Source organism: Folsomia candida, unplaced genomic scaffold (genome assembly GCF_002217175.1).
Source record: "Folsomia candida strain VU population unplaced genomic scaffold, ASM221717v1 Fcan01_Sc054, whole genome shotgun sequence".
Lineage (NCBI taxonomy): Eukaryota > Metazoa > Arthropoda > Collembola > Entomobryomorpha > Isotomidae > Folsomia > Folsomia candida.
In genome coordinates this window covers 500,174-522,788 of record NW_019091246.1, presented here as the reverse complement: position 1 = coordinate 522,788, position 22,615 = coordinate 500,174, and the positions used below count along the sequence as shown (strand labels likewise).

The 22,615-nt window shown below is 36.2% G+C and overlaps 2 protein-coding genes across 3 annotated transcripts; one reads left to right on the top strand and one right to left on the bottom strand.

Moving 5' to 3' along the window:
* Positions 1-5,542: 5,542 nt before the first annotated feature.
* On the top strand, positions 5,543-17,449 carry LOC110862312 (UPF0187 protein sll1024). 2 transcript variants are annotated; one of them, XM_022111491.2, is made up of 9 exons: positions 5,543-6,373; positions 6,797-6,861; positions 7,239-7,440; positions 7,821-8,012; positions 8,570-8,702; positions 15,585-15,759; positions 16,207-16,247; positions 16,327-16,358; positions 16,577-17,449. In XM_022111491.2, exons 1-9 carry the CDS (start codon positions 6,227-6,229, stop codon positions 16,892-16,894), a joined length of 1,305 nt encoding a protein of 434 aa, XP_021967183.1. In that variant the 5' UTR covers positions 5,543-6,226; the 3' UTR covers positions 16,895-17,449. The 2 variants fall into 2 exon arrangements, with proteins under 2 accessions (XP_021967183.1, XP_021967184.1); XM_022111492.2 differs by having other exon boundaries at positions 5,545-6,373; positions 8,594-8,702.
* Positions 17,450-17,630: 181 nt separating this feature from the next.
* Positions 17,631-21,506, bottom strand: LOC110862311 (receptor homology region, transmembrane domain- and RING domain-containing protein 6). Its single transcript, XM_022111490.2, has 7 exons — positions 20,523-21,506; positions 20,315-20,448; positions 19,739-19,936; positions 19,531-19,672; positions 19,279-19,465; positions 18,980-19,194; positions 17,631-18,890 (listed from the first exon to the last, which is right to left on the bottom strand). Exons 1-7 carry the CDS (start codon positions 20,703-20,705, stop codon positions 18,261-18,263), a joined length of 1,689 nt encoding a protein of 562 aa, XP_021967182.1. The 5' UTR covers positions 20,706-21,506; the 3' UTR covers positions 17,631-18,260.
* Positions 21,507-22,615: the final 1,109 nt, after the last annotated feature.

Here is a 22,615-nt window from a genome sequence, read left to right as displayed (position 1 = left end):
ATTATATGTGTATAAGATCAGCAGCTTCAACAGACATCATAAGGGATGTCGCAGCAAGATTAATTTTTCAGAATTCTTATTTTTTGAGGAGATATAATTTGATTTGACTGCTAAAATCATATTAAGATATATTGTACTATTTTTTAGAAAAATTCCTGCACATTTATCGTTTGCACATTTATCGGGCTGCACATTTGTCAGGTTGCACATTTATCGTTTGCACAAATGTCTTTGCACATTTGTCGTTTGCACATTTGTCACCCCATCGATTAAATAGGTAGCAATAATTGGGCAAAATCTGAATTGCAAATTAAAAAGTTGAGATGCATTTCAGTTCAGGTTCTGCGCATCTTCACCATAATTACTATAATTATTACTAATACATGTGTGAAATTGGATTGAAAGGTCAGACTTTTTCATGTTCAGGTAGTTATCATGAGAGGATTATCATGCAAGAATTATGATGCATTTCGGTTTTTATGTACCCTGTGATGTTTTTCTGCATATTCTTAAAACTTGGTCTTGTACTGGCACAAATGTATGCACAAATTTAAGTACTTTTTTAGCTCGAACCAGGGCTTATGTACTTGTCATGTCCGTCCGTCCGTCTTTCGATAACTCTCGAACGAGTTGACCATTTTTACCAAATTTGGTACAGACATGTTTATATCTGGGTAATGCAACAACCGAGTTCGAAAATAGGTTGGATCAGAAAAGATTTGGACCAGTGGGGTTCAAATAAGTGGGTGGGGTATTATGCACCAAAATTGTCGTAGAAAGCTGAAATTTGGTGCAGAGGTTGATAATGGAACATATCATAGAACAAAATGAATTCAAGCTGGAAAAATTTTCATTTTGAGGGACCCTATGGGGCGGTGACCTATGCTATACTGATTTTTCAAAATTGTCATATCGAGCTGACATTTCGTAGAGAGTTGGGTTTGCTTATGGGTTTTAATGGAAGAAAACGAAATGATCAAACACGGTCGTAGCGATAAGCGCAGTGTACGAATATGTCGACAACTCAATGAAGGAAATTGTGTCGAAAAATGGTGCAAATCGGATAAGAAATGGCAAAGTTATGGCGAAAGAACGATTTGAAGTTGTTGCGGTGCAGTAAAATTGAGCTGAAATTTTGCCCGAAAAGTGAGAATCTGCAAGGCAATCGAACTCGTCAAATCGCTTCCATCTCAAAATTTTCGTCTCAGAATTTTGAGATGGAAGCGATTTGACGAGGTCAATGGCCTTGCAGATTCTCACTTTTCGGGGACCCGTTCAGCCAAATCTCACTGCACCGCAACAACTTCAAATCGTTCTTTCGCCATAACTTTGCCATTTCTTATCCGATTTGCACCATTTTTCGACATAATGTCGACAATGTCGACATGTGCGTGTTGCCACGACATAGTTTGAGTACAAATTGAACGAAAAATTGTGAGATTATGACCTTGCGAATAATTGCGAAATTTAGCATGGAGCGTGACAATGGCTCCTAGTGAAAGAATGGGAAGCAAACTTCGAAAATTTTTCAACCGGAGGTTCCTAATACGAATTTATCAAAATCATCCAATCAAGCTGAAATTTGGTATAGAGATTGCTAATGGAACAATATGAAGTGAAATTGGTAACATTTTCATATGATGGGACCCGATGGGGAGGCGCCCAGACCGATGTCAGAAATTGCGTAAGTTACGCAATTTCAGCTTCTTACGCAGCGTAAGAAGCTGAAATTCGGCACTGTGATACTTAAAGTAACCAGATGTTCTAAGAGGTGACCCATACCAATTTCTAAGAGTTTGTATATTCAGCAGAAATTTTGTATGAAGGGGAAAAGTCACTTAGGATTATAATTTTATTTTATTTATGAATTTCAATTTTTTTCATAGAAAATTCTGATAACCATGAGTTTACTAAACATTCCTGGTTCGGGCTAAAGCAAAGCTGTACTCATAAGTTTTATTTCTATGCACGCTCCTCTAATAACGAAAAGATAATTGTTAATTAATAGTCATTCTCCTTCTTCTTCTTCTTCTCTTTCCACTAATTGATTCCAGTCCAGTTTACGTAGCAGCATGTCCAATCCAACTAACAAACCAAGCCTACAATAGTTTCGCCAACTATTAACATACCTATTTTCTTGTCATATTAAATTAGCAAGGTTGGTTGCAGTTTTGCGAATAATTTAATATCCCTGCGGCTGCATCTCCATCACATCTTTCCATCCATCACTTAACCTTTTTTTACTAGTCAACAAAATTCTTGGCCCAGGTAAATAAATAATACACAAAAATCACGTAAACTCGTTTACTTAAATATTTGCAAACAAAGTGCGTCAACGTAGCAAGCAATCCGTCGTCCACAACCTTGTCCGAGGTCGGGAGGAGGACGCTTGTGTATGAATTATGTAGTATGCAAATGATCAAATTAAATCTTGCCCATTTTTAACTAACTAATGCTAACTAACACACATCATGTTTTGGTGGATTGGAGTAGCACACAACCTGTCATACTTGGTCATTTGCAGGTAAGTAGAGGGCGAGATGACATGATAAACGGCTGTGAAGAGAAGAAAACGACACTAAAGATAAAGATAAAGGTGATGACCAACTCTGCTTTTGTTTTAGGCGACGGATTTGAGCATACAGAATTGTTTTTGGTTGTGTAGTTGGACGTATCAGATTACATGAGATTACGTGCAAAACCTTGACATTGATATTGGCAATGGCAATGTAATGATGCGATGAGATCGTGGAGAAGGTTGGAAAAAGGAGCAAAAAAGGGCCAAGTAACAAAATGACACCAGATCCACTCCTCCTCCCGATTACAGGGTCACACTCCAGTGACAGATGTAACTAACATGCGTCTGCGTCATCATCACATTTACGATCAAAATCGCATACTTTAATAGCGTATCGTATTTCACTGTAAGAATACAAGTTTGCAAATTAAACCTAAATACTTGCTCCTGGAGAACGACCAATAGATTGAGAATTGCGAATTTCACAATCCCAATTCCAGTGCATGGATAGAGTTGATTTACTCATAATTTATTTGCAAGTGATTCAGAACTTGCGAATTTTACTCCAACTCCACTTGCGAATTTTACTCGTACAAATTCCAGCGCATAGCATGGCTGGAGATGATTTACTCATAATTTCATCCTGTTTAACAGCTAAATTAGCTTATGCTCACCACAGGACGCCTTTTCAGCTCGGCAACAAAGAAGACCAACCCAAACAGAATTGAATACATCATATTCTCTCCTTATGAGTTATTTACCTGGCCAAAAGCCGGCATGGCCTTCGCAATTTAATTCGCATATCTTTCATACTTTTTGCATGTATGTATCTAAATACCTATTTTTTGCATGTAGTAGATACACAAACCGTGAAATACGGGTCGGGCGTGTATACATATAAAACCACAAATACAATTCGCTAAATGTTGTCATTGTGCAAAAAAGACCAAATTATTTCCAGTCCATCCAATCTAATCAAACTCTACTTCATCAACAACAGACCGAGATTTAGTTTTATTTTGCATCCGTGAAGAGCAAAGCGTGAAAAAAATCAATGCTAAAAATAATCCACGGATACATACATCACGAATTTAGTCACTAGTTGTACTATAAATTTGTATCTGAATTTATCATCCGCAAAGAATAAAGTGTGCAAAAAATCAATGCGAAAAATAATCCACGCGAATTTAGCAGCTTGCTGGATATATAAATTTGTCTCTGAATTTTGCGGTTTTATTTCAGTTTTGCTAAAGATGAAGTGTGCAAAAAAATCAATGAGAAAAATAATGTACGAATTTAACCATTGGATGTGCACATGAATTTGTCTCTGAATTTTGCGGTTTTGCTTTTATGACTGCAGTTTAAACAGCGAGAATGCCGTGTCGCGTCGTAAATAAAAGTGGACTCGAGTTTGACATTGACTGGATACATACACAAGTGGAATTAGATTCTGCATAAAATTACGATAATTGCAGGAAAGAGATTCATTCTCATGGATGGAGGGCACATTGTTATTAAGATGTCGACCAAAACGAGTCTCCAGAATAACCTTGTCCCAACGGCAGATTTATAAGAAAGAAGATGAACATGCAAAAATTTCTGCTGCAGAAAATTACTGCAGAATTTATGTGGAAATTAAAGTCTTAACCTGATTAATACCTACGTTCCCAAGCTGGGAAGTTGTTTGTTAATAAGGGACAAGTTTTTGCTGGCCAATAAAATTCTACACAAATTTTCAAGACTGGAATTATGCATGATAGAACAATTGCGAGAAATCTGACTTGTAAAGTATCGCGTAAACTTTTAGCGTGCACAATTTAAAGCGCAATTAAAGGTTCAACTTGTAACGCAACTTGTAATTTTTCATAATATCATTTTTTTAAAGTATAAAAAACTCGTAAAATATTCAAAATAAAGTAAAATAATAGGTGAGTTAGATAATTCTCACACAGATTTAGAAATTAGAGGTGAATTGATCTCCCAACACCGTCCGATCGGTTGGTGTGCTATTAAAAATTACAATCAGACCACAAAGAAATAAATCTGTATCAAATTTTCAATATATCTAAAATCCTACTTGAAAAATATCGGCGTTTCATCCTTACAAAAATTTTTCCATATTAAAATTATTTCTACTACGTAAAACCCATTCCGTTGCTAAATCCGTAAAAAAAACTGTCTTCAACCAGACCAGATTTCATCGTCTGATAAACAAATAAGGATTTTTATCCAATATTTTATCCTCTCGGATCAAAGCCAACCACATTTCGCAACTTATCTCCACCACCATGAAACCACACCACCAAACCAAAACCAAACCAAAAGCGCAGCCAAAACCAGTCATAATTTTGACAAGACGTATGGAATGAAATAAAATTAGTAAAGTAACCGGTTACTCCCGTAAAATAAAATAAAATATTTTGCGCATCTTTCTTGTGACCACCAATTCGCCCTCGGTCTGGGTCCTTCCTCCTCTTATGCAAGTGGATAATGATGATGTGCTGACTAAAAAATGCCGTATAATGCAACTCACTCACTCATTAATAATATATTGTAATGGTGATGATGTTGTTTTTTCGCAGTCTGAGTCTGAGGTGAAGGTACGTGAAACTCTTGTAGATATGTCCAGTGTTCGAATCTTATGAAAATAATGACGACCCGTCGTTTCGTTCGGTCATCTTTCTTACAACTTGATCATCATCATAATTCCTCTTAAAATTCCAAACTCGCAAAACAAAGGCGCTATTTGGCTGGTACCACCACCACGTCGACGTGAGGGCTTTGCTGTTCCATGAATTGGATTTGACTGACTAGTTTTGCGAGAAAAAAACGTGTAGGCGGTGGGGATTTGGTACATACTTTTGTGATTATTTGAGAGACGAGAGGAATCCCACATCTGCAGAGAGAATGGATTTCTGCTGGATGCAAAGTATTGTTGCGGCCGAAATCAAGACGAGATCCTCTACCTGGCTGAATAACAGGTAGATCTGCTTTTTAGTTGGTGGTGTGGATGGATGGATAGTAAAAAAGCTCGTTTTTCGTGTGATCAACTACTTATGCAACTTGCCGAAATTATTTGGTCTCTGTTAGTCGTCTTTGCATAGTGGTTCATTGTGGTTGTGGCCAGTCCACTTCTGCATGCAAGGGAACAACGTGGCTTTTCATAGTAATTCTGCACTTTATGTATCGTACCGTATGTCATGTTACACGTGTGAGTGAGACGATCTAATTTGTGTGGGTCTAATTAATTTGGTACAATTTAAAGTGCAGAAGTGGACTTAACAAAGTGTGCATCAAGTAAAAAGTGAGAGTGTGGAATTAAAAGTCTTGATACAAAATTGTGAGATTTTACTTACTTGCATAATTTTTGGCAAAAATTGTGGATTAGTTGAGAGAGAACTTGCCACATAAATATTTTCTGTCGTAACTGCCAAGTTTTATTTCAGCAGGATTAAGCATTTCTCAATTTTTGTGGTAGTTTGGGTCTCCAAGTTTAAGTCTTAATTGGAATCTCATACTCAGCACTGTTTTTTAATGCCTGTTTAAAATTACTAAGATTACGACGTGATAAGTTTTCTTGTATCATCATAAGGAAAATATAAAAGTAAAATTGTTCAGCGATTGACAAGCGTGTGGTCGTGATAATTAATTCTGGGGGGAAAGTGAGATTAGTTTTGTTTTTTGGTGTGGTTATCGATATCCATCATCATGTCACGCCCACTCATGTTCCGCGTGGGAGGCACGGTGATTCTGAACATTTGGTGGCAGATAATCCTCATGGCGTCCTACACCGCCGCCATCGTCGCCATTCACAACTATGTCGACGGCTTCAGGATGAACTTCCCCCAAACCCTGGTCTGTCACTTTTCTTAGAATGGAGGTCTCCCAGCCGGTGCCCTCCGATTTTAGTGTCAATCGATCACAAGTTTAATTAGTATGAAATTTGGAAAAGACATAATCTCCCAATGTGCAGGTTTAGCAGAGATATTCGCATCCGAAGAGGAGAAATCGCACCCTAAAGTTCGACAAGTTTTGCACTCTCCAAATTTACTGCACGTTTTCTCCTCTTTGGATGCGAATATCTCTGCCAAACGTGCCCATTGGGAGATCGTGGCTTTTCAAAATTTGTGATCGATTGACACTAGTTTGTCGAAATACGAGAGCATATGTATGCTGGGAGACCTCCATTGCTAGGAAATATAGTTTTAAATGCGGTATCGCGTCGTGTCATAAACTTTTGCAGACTAAACAAGGTTTGAATGCTTACCTTTCTTTCAGATCCCAGTTTTGGGCGTGGTGACCGGTTTGCTCCTCGTCTTTAGGACAAACACGGCCTATGACAGGTTAGTCAATCTCCATGATAATAAAGATCAAGGGGGGAGATTAACTCGTATATACGAATAAATAAATGGCTCTGCTACACAGACGGAGATAATGCCAAGTTTGGTCGCAAAAAATTCACACATTTCTTATATTTCTAGTTCAAGTATGTAGAATTGCAGATAACAAATAATCCAGTGACCAGTCAAAATACGCTAATTTTTAAAGAAATGTTACGCATAATGGCAGTTTGATAAAATAAGTTGTTTTATTTTTAGTTTTATATTTTGCACAGAAATTGAACAATTTCTTAAATAAATTAGCAGAGAATACGAACAACTTTTACTATTAAACTTGTTTAAAAATTGCACAAAGTTTGCATTCCTCTGTATTTGCTCAGGTACTGGGAAGGTCGCAAAATCTGGTCGACGATGACCCTGGCTATCCGAACTTTGACCAGGTGCATTTGGGTCATGATCAAAGAGACTGAAGGCAGTGGGTCGAAGGACGTGGTGGAAAAGGCGTCCGCCATCAATCTCCTCCTCGCCTTCTCTTACGCCACCAAAAACTACTTGCGAGAAGAGTACTCTTACGATGAAGACGTAAATAATCAATTAACTAATTATCCATTTAATTAACTTAGGACTCAATGATTCATCGTTCAAATAAGTAGATTTTTAAGCATTTCTCTCGGCTCTGGGAATTTATTTCAAAATTCTGGACGAGAAATTTCCAGACCAAGTCGTTGCCAATTTAAAAATATAAACTCTAGATTTTGACATTTCTTAAAGATCTTAAGCCTTCAGAAAAATTGTAACTCATCCAAACTTGCTTATAAAATTCACCGCAATTCTATTAATCAAATTGCTGAAGTGATTATGTCGCCCAGAATTTTAAAAGAAATTCCCAGAGCCGAAAACTGATTAAAAATGTGTTGATTTTGGTGATGAGAGATTGCGTTAGCTAATTGAGTTTTTCGCAGGACCTGAAAGAACTTATCAGTCACATTCCCCGGTTCTCCACGCCGAGTTCCAACCAGCCCTTGGAAATGCAGGAGGAGGACTTTGCCGAAACGCGGCGACGTTCGGCATCGAGGGACTCGGCGCCGGGGACGCCCGTGGTGAAACCTCCGCTCAAGAAGAAAGAGGGCTCCTTGACCGCCTACGATGTCGTGGTATGCTTTTGACAAATTTAATTCGGGGTCGTCTGTTCTGAAAAATATGCTACGCGTGGCGTGGGTCGGTCGGTGGGTGGGTAGAGTGCAGTTTTACTAACAACAAAATTTGCATATAATTAATAAGTAATAATTTGCAAATTAAATAAAGAACAGCGAGTCACGAATTTTAAAAGTACAAATATTTCTAACTTTCTTTGTCAAAATAATCTTTCGTTTTCCCCAATTTTTTGTCAATGAAAGAAAACTAAGCAGAATTTTCATAAGTAATAATTTTCAAATATTTCTAGCTTTCTTTGCCAAATAATCGTTTCTTTTTCACAATTTGTTCCCAATTTTTTCCGTAATTAATTAAGTAATTAATTAACAATTTGCAAATTATTAAAACAAAGAACAACGAGTCGCGAAATAAATAATAAAAAACACAAAAATTTTCTTCCAGCTTTCTTTGCCACAAAAATACTTTCTTTTTTCCCATTTTTTCACAATTTAGAAAACCATTTTTTGTCAAAGAAAGTAAATTTGAGATTTGAAAAGCCAATGTTCATCCCGAAAAGGGGAACGATGTTATGAAATTGCAGACGCCGACGAACATCCCGATCGAGTTGAGCTACTATATCGCCTCGTACATTAAAAGTGTCAAGGATCGCGACCTCATCGACCCCTCGACCCTAACCGTCATGAATAATGGTCAGTACCATCAAAAGTTAATTGTTTATTCGCTAATTCAGCCGGCAAGAACTATTTCATGTAATGATCAAAGTGCGGATAGATATGTATTTATTTCCAACTTTTTCATATGATAACAACCGATTTGATTTGATTTAAACTTTTATTCGAGTGAATAGCCGACGGCCAAACTTTTGTGTTCCCTAAGTCGCATAGATCACAAAAATTCCAAAATGTTTCCACATTTTGTCATGTATTTCTCGGTTTTTAGAAATAATTCCGTTATTATTTCCGAAAAATACGTAAATATGTATTTTAGACATTATGAAATAGAAATAGAGATAACTATTTCAACGATACGAGACAATTTTTTTTGCTTAAAGAAATTCGACCACAAAAAATCTAGACAATTTACCTACATTCATAAATACGAATTTTGCGAAAATTTATATTCTTATGGTTTTGTTCTTATATAATTCGTAAATATTTCGTCTTTCTTTCGTAACCGTTGAATATATATTTTAGCGATTTTTCGGAAATACATAGCCGCCCTGTGGTAATGAGCCCCGTTTTTGTAATTACTTTACTGCCCCATTTTCATGGTAAATGAAATGTATATGTGCAATTTAATTGCTAGTTTGCGTGTCAAAAAAATCGCACGCAAAAGTATTTTTGGTTCGTGGATATGCAATTTTGCATTGTATGATGTGAAACGTGTGGAATTTTGTTTTTTAAAAAGCATTAATTTATTGAAACCGTTTTTTGAACGGTAAACAAAATAGCGTGGTTTTCTATAAATTTAAAATGGAGATGAGCCTTAAAATATGCGTAGGAGTCGGTAAATATCGATTAAAGAGCTACTTACCTAAATTTGAAGAGGACTTGACTTGAGCAGGAAAAAAGAGAGGTGTTATATAATAGTTATTTGCATAATGACTTTTTGTGGCCTGGTGACAATCAACAAATTCATTAGAACCACGTGTAAGACTGTAAGAGTGGTAACCAGAAATTGTGTCTGGATTTCAAGAGAGGAGTTCCTGTTAAATATTTAATTAGGAATTAATGAGAAATTATTTAAGTGCCAATTTTATAATGAGTCGAGGTGTTAAAGGGTTCGTTCAAGTAGTATTAGAATTATTAATTAAAAGCTTTTAAACAATTTAGTAGTTACGATAAATGAAAATGTGTACATGCTCAAAAATGAACTCTAAAAAATACATGCGAAAATTTTACACCGTATGTAAAAAAAATAAATTTTAAAATTTTAAAATTAAAAAAACATTAAACAAAAAAAAATCCAAATTGACATCACAGTCTGACAAAATTAAATGTTTACGTTAATCTGTAGTTTAATAACACAAAATTAAGTACGTTAATCTGTAGTTTAATAACACAAAATTAAGTACGTTAATCTGTAGTTTAATAACACAAAATTAAGTAATTTTTGCATCAGAAGAAATAATAATAGATTTTTCCGCCTAATTGCTAAATAATTTGCAATTTGAAATAATAGGAAGTTTCAAAATAAGCAGGCAAACATTACTTATCTACAGGTACATATTTTTGCGAAGCCCAATTTTTACAAAATTTCATTAAAGTTAGGTTTGTATTCTTAATTTTTTAATTGTAACATGCAAAATATTTACGCAACACGTATTTCGCAGATCTTCTTCCAGTTACTTTCAGACTGGAATATCTCGCAATTTTATTAAAAGCTGGGATTTTCATAAAATATATTTTATTACCAAACTGCCTAATTTATCCTCCACTCATGAATTTCGGATCATTCACATATTAAAATTTACACTTACCAAGGTATACTAGAATTACTACTTTCAAAGAATCGCATCGTTTTCCATCAACTTTTAACGAGCCGGATTTTTTTTTGTCATTGTCGAGAATCTCTTTGATTATTCTCTAGTCGAGTTAAAATTTCCAGTTTTTATTAAACATTACTTTTCAGTTCCATCCAAATTGAACCCCGAGATCAATTTTACTCCTCAGAATATAAATTCATTAACTCCTTACCATTTACACCTATGACGCTATAGTGTCCCATAATTTTATTAAAAGTTACGATTTTAGCAAATGCATATCTACATAATTCCACATTAAAAATTGAGTAATTTATCGTCTCCCGAAAATTTGCCGAGTTTGGCGTAAAACTCGAACAAAAACTCAATTTTGCCCAGATGTACATAGTTAAACTAATCAAAATATCCACATTGTTGTCCATACTGATACATACATACATAAGACACATTTTAATCCCATCAGCTTTTAACGAGACGGCTTTTTTATTATTATCGAGAATTACTCTTTGGCTGGCGGAGTGAAAAATTCCAGTTTTCAAGTGTGACTTTCCACCTCCACCACATCTCGAAGGCCAATAATTTCAAGATGAAATTCATTGGCATTTGTTACAACTCGCACTTTGGTGAAGATGGACCTCCGCAGAATTTTATTTTATGGCTGGATGTAATCCTTTTTTGTTCGTTATTAGAGTAAGTAGAATTGAGAATGCCTAAAAATGGGGGCTCATCATCATCATCCTCTCTTCTTGACGAGGATGCAGAATAATAAATCTTTTTGTTGTTCATCTTCTTCTCAGAACTTTTCGTGTGCGTGTCTTCTTCTCCAAAATTGCTAAAGTGGAATGCGAATGGCGTACTCGTGGAATGGTTGACTGCATTCTCGCATTCGTCACGAGAAATTTATGCTCAAACAATGCACAATTTGCCAAAATGACATGACACGATGGATAAAACCCGTCGGTGGGTGGGAGGATGACTGGACGACTAAATTCATACGAAAGAGTTCTCAGGGTACGATATGAATGTGAAAGTGGCGAGTTACATCAGTTTTATTACGACATCTGCACTTACTAATTTTTAGCCGGAATGAAGCCTGATGGAAAAAATGTGTCTGTATGTCTGTCCGTCTCATGTACAAATTGTTAGCTGGAATGAAGGCTTATGGAATTAAGGCGTTTTTGTGTATGTGTCAGTCTTATGTCATTTACTACATAATTTGCAGAGTACGAAATTGCGTATATTTGAGTCTCTGTCCTTCCTTTATCTCGATAAGTCTCTTTAAACCTATCGGATGCAGTCGAAATTTTGAATATACATTGTATGTACGAATCCAATTATAACTTGATTCAAGGAATATTTAAATTTCGAAATATTGCAAATAAACGAGTTCCTACATAGTTCGGGCTTGACAAAGTGTAAAATTTTTTTGTTGAGAAAATAATGTGATATGATGATGTGAATGATGTACATAAAGAGGAAAAAAACTGGGAGGAAATTATTAAAGATATCAAAATCATGATAGTTTTGGTTGGGTTGTTCTCCACGTAAAAGATTTTGAGATGTCATATAAACTAAGCATACAACCGATCAAATCGTGGCATTAAACAATGATAATTTGGTCATGCAACCCAAACCAGCCATGCAGCGTACCATTTTGGAAGACAAAGAAACCATCCAATTAAGACATAAAAGTTTCTTTGTTTCTTCATCCGAGGAGAAATTTGTCTCAGAATTTTGGGTACGTGATGGTTTCTTTCGTTTTACTGGGAAGGAGAGGATGTCGGAATTTTGCACAGTCTTACTTTTTTGCACACTTTTATTCCGCATGGTTTGAAAATGAATATGCATATTTGTCTAGTACTAATTTTATTGGAATTTGTACACTAAAACGGAGGCCAGGTTTTCAAATTACCTAAGTTTATGACGTGACAAAGTGATGAGATCACGAATAATGTGTACCTTTACAAATCTCCACTGCATGCAATTAACATGACGGATGAGGACCTGTCAGACGTAAAAATAGCTTTGTTGTCACTACAAAACGAGGTTATTAACACTATGCGATTAGGATATTTATACTTCGTAATCGTGGCCCACACAAAAAAAGTACAGTGCAGATTTAAAAATATGACTACTCTCTACGCCATAAATTAATTCTCCAGTTTTTTGCACTTATCAATGTCAATGTTAGGTTCCGTCCGTGTGAACGTTAAGTTACATGTTACATCAACTCGATATTTGGATTTCAATATTCCAGTTATGATCAAAATATTCATCACAAAAATAGCTACGTAATTGTAGAAATAGTGCAGATTTTAAAATGCAAATAATTTAACGTCATATAAATGCATACATTTTGCAAGTGATATCACATCCTTGGAGTTTCGGTTGAAAAAGACGCGATTTTTTTGTGGTAATATTTTTATACTTGAACTACAAGCTTTCACACAACAAATGACGCCATACCTGTATTTTTGAAAATACTATTTATAATTTCAATTATTATTTCTAATAACGTAAACTTGTAAAGTTTAAAATTTCCATTCCAGATTTTTGCCATTTCTTATTAGACGTGACTCTACCGCGATAGACGACATCTGCTTACAATGCAAATATAAATGCAACAAGTTATCATTTGCAGTAACCTTTTTTTGCACGTGAGACGCTATAAATAACTATTCCGATCCAATCAAGACAGATTTGATTGGAATTGTGTAGCAATTTTCTTCCCATGATTCCAATCTGATATTTGATGACGAGTTGTCAAAAGTAGTCAAGCATATAAATACAAATAGGATCGATTTGTCTACACGTTTGAACCATGCATCGGGAGGGGGTCGTCATTTCGTTCTTTATAATTGGTTCACACCTTTGGCTTGGCAGATAAAAAACACGTGCATGAATGAATGGGATGACATAACCGAATCGAAAATGGTCGAGCACCCATGCAGATTAATGTATGAAACGCTCTACTTGGCCAAATTAAACACATCCTCCATTTTTTAAAGTGGGCACGAATAATCAACTTTCTGATTGACCATTTATTTCTATCGACTTACGTAACATATGTATTTGCATTTTTTTAGTCTTATGTATGGTTAGATGACAAGAATGGAAAATGGAAATTATTTCGGCGTACACTGTGCAAATAAATATGTACACAAGTAAATTAGTAATATTTATATATATTCGATTTCTCATTCGTAAGGAAAAAAAGTGTCAATAATGACGAGATGGACAATAGATTTGTGTCTGTGCATGAAAGAACATGACAATGGGACAAGTATTTTTACAACATAATTGCCTGCTTATATGATTGCAATGAAAATTTGCATAATTAAAGATGAGACATGCTAATCACTTAGATGTTCTGAGGATCTTTTTACACGGTCTGGAATTCCGATCTGTTTTAATTCGCTTCTCGTCGTGATACAAGTGATCCCTTTTTTATTAAACTGTGCAAAATCATGGATATTCCCAGTTTTGTGTCAAAGAAATCTGGTTATTTGGGCAAGATGTATGCAAATCCAGACATTCTTCTCACGTGGTAATTAGTTTGCAGTCAATCATTTAGTGGTTTCTTGTGGAGAGGAGTAAAAAACATTGCATGGTAATTTCCAATCGCTTAATTTATTCATTCCCATACGTATTAAGCAATGTAACGACTTGTTAACAAAGAATGACCACCAAGAAAGGAGGCTCGTTTCAGGTGTCAAATAAATAATTTTTTAACATAACGTGTAAATGCGCACCCACGTGTCCAGGAGGCACGAACCACAGGGTCAAATTCGTGATGCAGTGATGTGATCGATACTAAATGTTTGGACACATTTTCTTTTACGACAATGAATCGATGCCTGTTTAGTTGGTGTTGGTGTGTTTAGAGGAAGAAAAAAATACTGGTCACGATGTTGGCTAAAAAATGTAAACCTAGATTGGAATATATTTAAGACGGGGGAAAGATTTTTTAGGCATAAATTTTGTTAATAATTAGTAAAACCACGCCTTTAGTAATTAAAGGTGTCAAATCTCTTCTTGATTATAACCTTATCCGAGGCTCGATCCTTGAATCTAAATTGTCATTTTAAATAGGATAAGTTTCCCAATAAAAGTTAGTGACTCGAAAGTTGTACATATTTAATTGGTAAATGTTTAAATTATGTCAAATTTTGAAAATTTCGAAATTAAAGAAAGTTTACATTTAAAAAAGTTCCAAATTATGCTACAAAGCTTTAGATTGTTTCTATTTATCACAAATTACCTGCAAGAATCGGTGTACTTGGCTCTTGTTTGTATTCCAAATAAAATTATGAACTTGGAAGTTTTACAATTGCATTTACAATTTTAACAATTTCTACATAATATTTTTTAGGTTTAAATTTTCTGAAATTTTCGAAGTTTAATAAAGTGTAGATATAAAAACTTCCAAGTTATTCTATAACATTTCGGAATTTTTCGATTTTCGATACCAAGTATCAAAGTATCTATAAGAATGATTTGACTCTTGTTTGTACTACAAATAAAATTATGAACTTGGAAGTTTTACAATTTTTACAGTTGAAGTTTACTGAAATTTCCGAAATTAAAGAAAAATGTTTAAGCAAAAAAACTTCCGAGATATTTCGCAGCATTTTGAACTTCGATTTATCTTGTACTGCCAATCTTCAGCTAAATAGTAAAATATGTACCTATGTACAATTTAAAGAATATTATATTATAATCAAACTATTTAAATATAGATAGGAAATTATACAAAAATTATGCAAAAATCATACAAGACAGTCAAACTCGTACGTTTTTGCACAATTTCGCATTTTTTAACATTATATTATGGAGCCGCTAATTATCCAGGCGCCACACATTTTTATGCAAAAAGATAGTCAATAAATCAAGGCAAGCCACAAGCTAACAATAAAAATCCAGCCTATGAAAATATTGCCAAAAAAAGTTGATCTTGTACTCCCTCCCAAAATGTTGATAAACATGCACATACTAAACAACATGCACATACTAGTATCTGCGCAATTTTATTAATTGCGGAAAATGCATGAATTATGAATTTAGTTGTGAATTGTTGTTTGAATTTCAGCCTTGACGATGTTGGTTGACTGTTTGACGGCTTTCGAGCGGATCCTGCGGACGCCGATCCCGTTGGCGTACTCGGTGCATCTGCACCAAGCCGTGTGGCTCTACCTCCTCGCCCTCCCCTACCAATTGGTCGGAGTCCTCAATTGGTTCACCATCCCAGCCGTCACACTCGCCTCGTAATTACTCCCTTCCTTCTACCATTTGTAATAGGAATTTTGTCAGACTTTTTCAAATTATAATTCATGGAGGAAATGCATCTCATTTCATGTGAAAAGCTTGTAAGGAATCTGCACCGTCCATGAGATGAAAAGTATTTGGAAATGTTTCCAATTTGGCGATTTACGTTGGTGCAAATTTTATCAGATTTTCAAATAATCGGAAATGAATCAAATCTTATGGGACAAATTTGTCAGACATTTACAAGATTGTGGAAGTGACAAATATTTCTAATGAATGTATTAAATTTTCAAACAATCCATGTCACATGTAGAAAATGCATCCAATTTTATGAGAAAAGTTTACAAATAAAATAGTTTGGGGTAGTTTACAAAGTTAGTGGAAATGATGACCTTATACATATGCAAATACGTCATAAATACTAATTCGTAAATTTGTATGTCTAGGTTTGCACTGCTCGGAATTTTGGGCATCGGTTGGGAAATAGGTGGGTGTTTTATGCATGTACTAGATTAGAATTTCCGGAATTTCGAGTGCAAATTTTAACTGATTTTTCTATCTCATAGAAAACCCTTTCGGATATGATGCGAACGATTTGGTAATTTTTTTTACTCAAACTAATTCGATTTTTGATTCAGATTTCGATAAATTTCGGAATTTTGAAATAAATTCCAATACGCGAGAAATGTGCTGATTTTACCAATTTTGGTGATGAGTTTTCGAGCACGCTAATTTTTTCTTGAGCAGAGAACATTTAATTTTAGTAAACTTGATTACTCCTTAACTGGTTTCTTTCCAATTTTCCCTTCTTCTCAGCCGCTGGACGACTTTTGTAAAGTGATCCAGAAAGAGATTCAGACGATAATTGGTCGCCGTATTCCGAACCCGGACAGCTGGATGTTCTCCGAGAACAATCACCCCTTCGCGCCCGAGTCGCAACTGACGGCTTCCGAGCTGATCGAGCACTCGGAGGAGGACGTGCGCACGATCATGGCCATGACCGCGGCGCGCCTCTCGGGAAGAGGACCCACCTTCCGCGACTCACTCAAAGGCGTCACCATCGACGCCTCCAGACTCTCCTCCGCCAACGCCAACGCCAACGGCGAAACGGAAGCCATGTTAAAAAGGACATGAGCACACAATCAAAATTTTTAGGTTTGACCAGATTTTAATAAAACAAAATTTCCGAAGAAACTCTGTTTTTGATAATTGTTATTTGTAATTTGCAAGTTTGTAGTATATTCCGAGGAAGAATCTCAATTAAGTAATTACACAGTTTGAAATGGTATTTGCATTAGAAAGATGAACGTCCTCATTTTTAAGGAATTTAAGAGTATCAAAATTTCAAAATTGAAGTATTACTTTTCACGCAAAATTTGTACTACTTAATGTTATTGCATGTATGCAAATAGGTGCATGTAAATTTGTGAACGTTGTGGAAAATGATTTTCAACTGTGTTTTGATAGATAGTTTACTTGATGGTTTGATAAAGTGGATTTTTTAAGTCGCGTATTGTTCTTTGTGCTGTATTTGAGTATTTAATAAAGTATAAGTAAGCGTGTATGTATGTAGATTCGATAAGCGAGCAGTAAGTAGCTAAATATTTTATGAATGGAATTGTAAACTAATTTCTTTATTTTTCTTTTCAAAATACGAAATAAAAAAAAAGTTTTAGAATAAAACGAGAACTAATCTAAATATGGAAGCAGGGGGGACATATGTAGTCTCCTCAGAAATTTATAAAAATCCTATCTTGCATGTTAATAAGCCCCCTTTTCTATCTCACTCACAATGCTAATGTCCCCCCAACTCCCCCCACCACTGTTACGGATAATTTTCTGTGATTTGAATGACTTCGGGTGAATAAAATATTCGTCATTTTTTTATTACACAATTTTCTTTCATGACAAATACATATTTACTTGAGTAAAATTTGAATTGCACAGAATTTCTTGGTCAACTTTTTCAATCTCTAGCTAAGCATTTCTCATTTATTCAGTTCAGTACTTGGAGCTGCACCCTAATCAAAGGAGTAACTAAATCTATAAAATTTCTGAGATTTACAGATATTTAAAATCATCACATCACAAAAATTAAAGTCTCAAAACTTGTATCACACAGTAAATATTTCGGGTTAAATAAAATGTTTAAATAAAAATTATCACAAAAAGGGTATGATAAAGTAAGAATTAATGTCACGTAAAAAATACGAGACCACACAGCACCACGACCACGCACGAAAAATATTGATTCAATCTCCAAAAATCTGTACACCAAGTTCCACAACTTATTGCAAAAGTTGTTATTATTACTGATCTGCTATTACAAACTACCACTGTAAAAAGTGGAGGATTTACATAATAATACTGACTAAATGAAAACTGGAGAAAGATATTTAGTGAAATATTTATGAAATGAGCTACTTAACAAAATCTTCCAGCAGACCTATAGCTTCCGCTTCGTCGCAGTCAATATTTAATGAATGACTTGTAACTTAATTTATTCTCCAAACTGATGAATTTGTCCATCTTGTACTTCATTTTGGGGTGAAACTTCACACACCTCGCCTTCTATGCTTGCCACCGTTTCGTCACAGCGTTGCAGAGTCTGCATAACATTTGTACAATGGTTGCCGTCACCGCCACCGCAATCTTCATATGCTTGCATCCCCTCGGCCAGAAATCGGTTGTGGGCTTCATTACTCCTCGATGGGGAAGAATAGCTGGGGTTGTCGTGACCGATGGTTGTTGTCATCGTTGCCCCTGTGGCGGTGGTGTCTTCGAGGTAATCTCCATCAATGGAATTTGTCGACGTGGAGGCGGTGGCCGTGGCAGAACTAGTTCCACCACCACCACCACCGAATAAGCTTTGCGGGAGTCGCTTTCTGGGACAGAATCTGGAGAGGCGATTGTGTCGGATGGAGTGCTGCAGGATGGCGGCACTTATTGGGGAGGCAGAAGATGATGATGTCGACGGCAAGGGACTTATTGCTCCTGGGGATGATGCAGAGTGGCGGCGAGCCGTCTGGTTTTGTACCCTTTGCTCCTGTGCGGCCCGTTGACGCGCGTTGGCTTCGATCATCATGCGATGAATGGCACGGTAAATGGGTTGCTGCTGGTTGGTAAAGTCCTACGGCCAGGAAAGAAATTATGATGGAATTTTAGAAAAAATTGCATAGATTTTGAGATAATTTTTCGAATTTTCAACTATATACTCACGCTTTCGTTGAAAGTGAACGTTAACCCGCCCGGAAGCGCGTGGTCTAATTGTGACGATGATCCACCAGTCTCCCTTCGAAGGAGGGGCGTCCTCTCGTCTTCCGTGGACGAATCTGAATCATACGGCTCTTCCGGGAAGACAATCTTTCTCTTGCAGTTGGGACACTTGCGACGCTGATTGAGCAGCCAGGGGTCAATGCAGGTCATATGGAAGACTAAATAAAAGTAGGTATCAAAATTAGTACGGATTGATATCCACGCCACCATTTCATTTCCTGTAATTCTTTTTTTATACGTACCATGTGAACATGGAAGGACGCGGACTTTGTCTAAATCTACGTAATTTTCGAGACAAATTGTGCACATATCTTGCGGAATGGCAGAGCTCCACTGTTGCACTGGGATTCGTTTCAGTTGACTAGACGGCAAGCGACGGCGACGGTTTAAGCGACGCGTTTCGATATAGTCGACGACCGTGTTTCGGATCTGCATATAGAAGTTTTTTTAATTTTCGTACACTTTTTGGTAATTTCTCATATTTATGTACGTACCCAAACCACGAGCAGGATGAACATCTGGACGACGCAGTAGCTCAACGCAATCGCCAACAGGATGGCGATAAGGGCTAAAAACGTGGTGATAAAAAGTCTCGTCCACGTGTCGATGGATTCGTCCTCAAAGCGGATAATGTATCTGGAGAAAATGGGATTAAATTAAAATTGCGTAAGGTTTTCTAGTCGTGAGGAGGACATGACATACTCATCCGTGGTGAAATTTGCCCAGAGAAGTTTTCCATCCCGACTGGACACGAGGCAGGGATAAATGGAGAGATTATTGTCCCAATCGTCCCCAGCAAAGAAGGCCGTGTCGACGGTGTCGTCATCTTCGTCAAGCTGGATTACGACAGAGGAGTAGCCTGCTTTGTCCGCGAGGGTCAATTTGGTCATAAGGGTGCATCTGGAGACAGATAAGAGAAGAGCACGTTGCGGTGGATTGGTATGATGGAATTTAGCAATATTTGTGTTATCGGTTTACGTATTATGTCCCTCGAGATTTTTTGCATACAAATCTACCAAAAGATTTAGATTATTGTAAAAGTAAAATCAACTCGGTAGTTCTGCCCCTTCAAAAGTTAGTAAGTTTTCCAATTTCCAACTTTTTTTATAGCATCTCGAAATCAGTCAAACTTCAATCTTCAATAACTTTTGAATGGGCAGAGCTACTACCGAGTTAATTTTACTTTTGAAATAATCCTAGTTTTTGCATGTTTCGAAAACCGATAATACATGTCTACAAATCAGTCACTCTCGGTCAACGTATAAATATTTAAAGTACCGATCGGCCCTGTCCCAGGTTGCTATTAAAATCCAGTCAGGTTCGATGGGATAACTACCGTTGGATGAGGGCGGCAGTGGCGGCGGGCCGATGGAAGAACAGGCATCTTTAGGATAGGAATGGACGAGGAGACCCTATAGCAAAGTTAATTAAGTTCAAGTCAAAAAGGTCAACTAATTTGCATATAATATGATACGTGTAATAATACCTCTAAATCTTCTGGAGATTTTCGCATCAATTCCTGATTCCATTTACAGCTTGTTGAAAACACTGGTTCTTCGTCGGGGTTGAGGATTGAAAGGACTTTTAGCAACGTAGCATCGCCCCCCGGTGGGGACGAGAGAAGAAGAAGGCACGAAAAGGCCACACAAAGGCCACGAATTGACGACATTTTTGTTTTTGTATTCGTTTATACAGATTTTTATTATTGTCCTCGTTTTAAATCACCCTTTAAATAAATTAGCTGTCACGATTTATTGAAATTTGGTTGACTTATTGTTGACACAGTCAGAGAGTGGACAGATATTTAATTGTTCCATTAAAAAACAAATATTTTCCATCAACTTACTCAAAACCTTTCTCTCAAATTACGTATTAATTATTGACTTAAACAATCACTGGCAATTAAATACTACAATTTTTTGCTTTAAATTAATAATTTGACTCATTAAAATATTGTACTTTTTACTATCTTGTCCAGATCAACTTTCTCCTCACTTTCTCCCCACCGTACAAATCTAAACTCCCCTATTTTCGCCATTTTCTTATTACGTAACGTAACACACTTAACTTTAACTATTCAACTAAAAGTGTTGGTCTTATCAGCCAAGAAAAGTCATCATAATTAAAATTAATCACTCACAAACGAGAGAGAAGAGCAGAGAGAATTCATTAGTCTGGCTACTTCTGCGTATTATTATTTGTACGAGGAGGATGAGCTCATTGCATTTCTTGTACTTAACTTTGAACAGTTTCGTTGAATTGAATTATTCGTGGATTGCGTTGCGTATACCGCAATGCTAAATATTTATTAGTTAAAAAACGACTTGGCGAAATAAAGTGAAATTGCAATCTCTCCGAGTCCAGTCAGATCGGATTGGATTCTCGTTTCAATTTAGCTTTGCAGGATATGAACGAAATCCATTCCAGCCAGTGCAGATTTTATTGGGAATTTGAGACATGGCCATCGTACGTTACGTATGTAATCGTCTATAGAAAATCCTTGAGAAAAAACTTGTCCATTTTCACCATGCCATGATTGCAAATTAGTACTCAAGAAGGCTATAGCAAAATGTGCTACATAGATATTTGGATGGATACGTAACGTGTGATGTAATGAATGAAAATCGACACGGCACATAAATTATTTTGGGGCAAAGTCAAGATAAATGTTGACAAATCGGCCAATTAGGGACAGTCGGGTGCTATAATTAATAAATTGGGCACTGTGTCATGCACAATTAGCTCAACACTGTAACAATTGTCGGCAAATTGACACGACAACTTTTGTGCCACATGCGGAACCAACTTTCTCCCTAAAAGTAAGAAAGAAAAAGTTCATGACAGGATGCGTTTGTATTATATTTTTAGCGTTTGTTACTTTAGACTTGTCTCCTGATGCGTGTTCGCTGTCGAAAAGGAATGAGATTCACTAAATTTGGTCGATATAATCAATTAATTAGGTTGCTATTCCAGACATGTAAGCTAAAATTGTATGATTCATAATCATAACCTAACATCCTCTTGTTCTGTTCTACATATGTATGTTCTCAAGCTATAGCAAAAGTTTGACAGAGTACAATGCATAATAATTTGCGATTTATTACACATTTAGCTGGTGTTGACTAGTTGACTACTGAATGAATCATCAACATCTCCGTCTCATGCCGTTAAAAGTTACGACTTGTTTATTGCCCTTTGTATTTACGGATAACGTATGTATGTATCGTGGTTCAGCCGAGTTTTAACTTTTTCATGACATGAAGAACACGACGACGACGACGACGGCGACGCAGTAACCTTAATTCAATGGAACGACTTGTCCCGTGAAAGGAAATAATAGGATGGAAAGGTGTGAAGGTTGGATAAAAATAAGATGAAACAATGGATGTCAGGTGTCACTAATGGCGTTATGTAGTAGCAAAATTCATTACTGTTTGTTCATGCGAACTAACAATAAGTATGTTCATAACTAATAAGGTAAGTAAGTATATGTTAATGATCGCTTATTTATAAACTGAGATACATATTAGGTTAGGACACGAACTTGTGTATTGGCAATGATATTTCATCTCACGGTGT

What these genes read in the sequence shown, in the direction of transcription:
- LOC110862312 (XM_022111491.2), top strand. Translation starts at nt 6,227, where the DNA reads ATGTCACGCCCACTCATGTTCCGCGTGGGAGGCACGGTGATTCTGAAC. An exon ending in TGAACTTCCCCCAAACCCTG is followed by an intron (nt 6,374 to 6,796) that starts GTCTGTCACTTT and finishes CCTTTCTTTCAG; the next exon opens with ATCCCAGTTTTGGGCGTGGT. An exon ending in ACAAACACGGCCTATGACAG is followed by an intron (nt 6,862 to 7,238) that starts GTTAGTCAATCT and finishes GTATTTGCTCAG; the next exon opens with GTACTGGGAAGGTCGCAAAA.
- LOC110862311 (XM_022111490.2), bottom strand. Translation starts at nt 20,705, where the DNA reads ATGTCGTCAATTCGTGGCCTTTGTGTGGCCTTTTCGTGCCTTCTTCTT. An exon ending in GCAAATTTCACCACGGATGA is followed by an intron (nt 19,673 to 19,738) that starts GTATGTCATGTC and finishes CATTTTCTCCAG; the next exon opens with ATACATTATCCGCTTTGAGG. An exon ending in TCATCCTGCTCGTGGTTTGG is followed by an intron (nt 19,466 to 19,530) that starts GTACGTACATAA and finishes TTCTATATGCAG; the next exon opens with ATCCGAAACACGGTCGTCGA.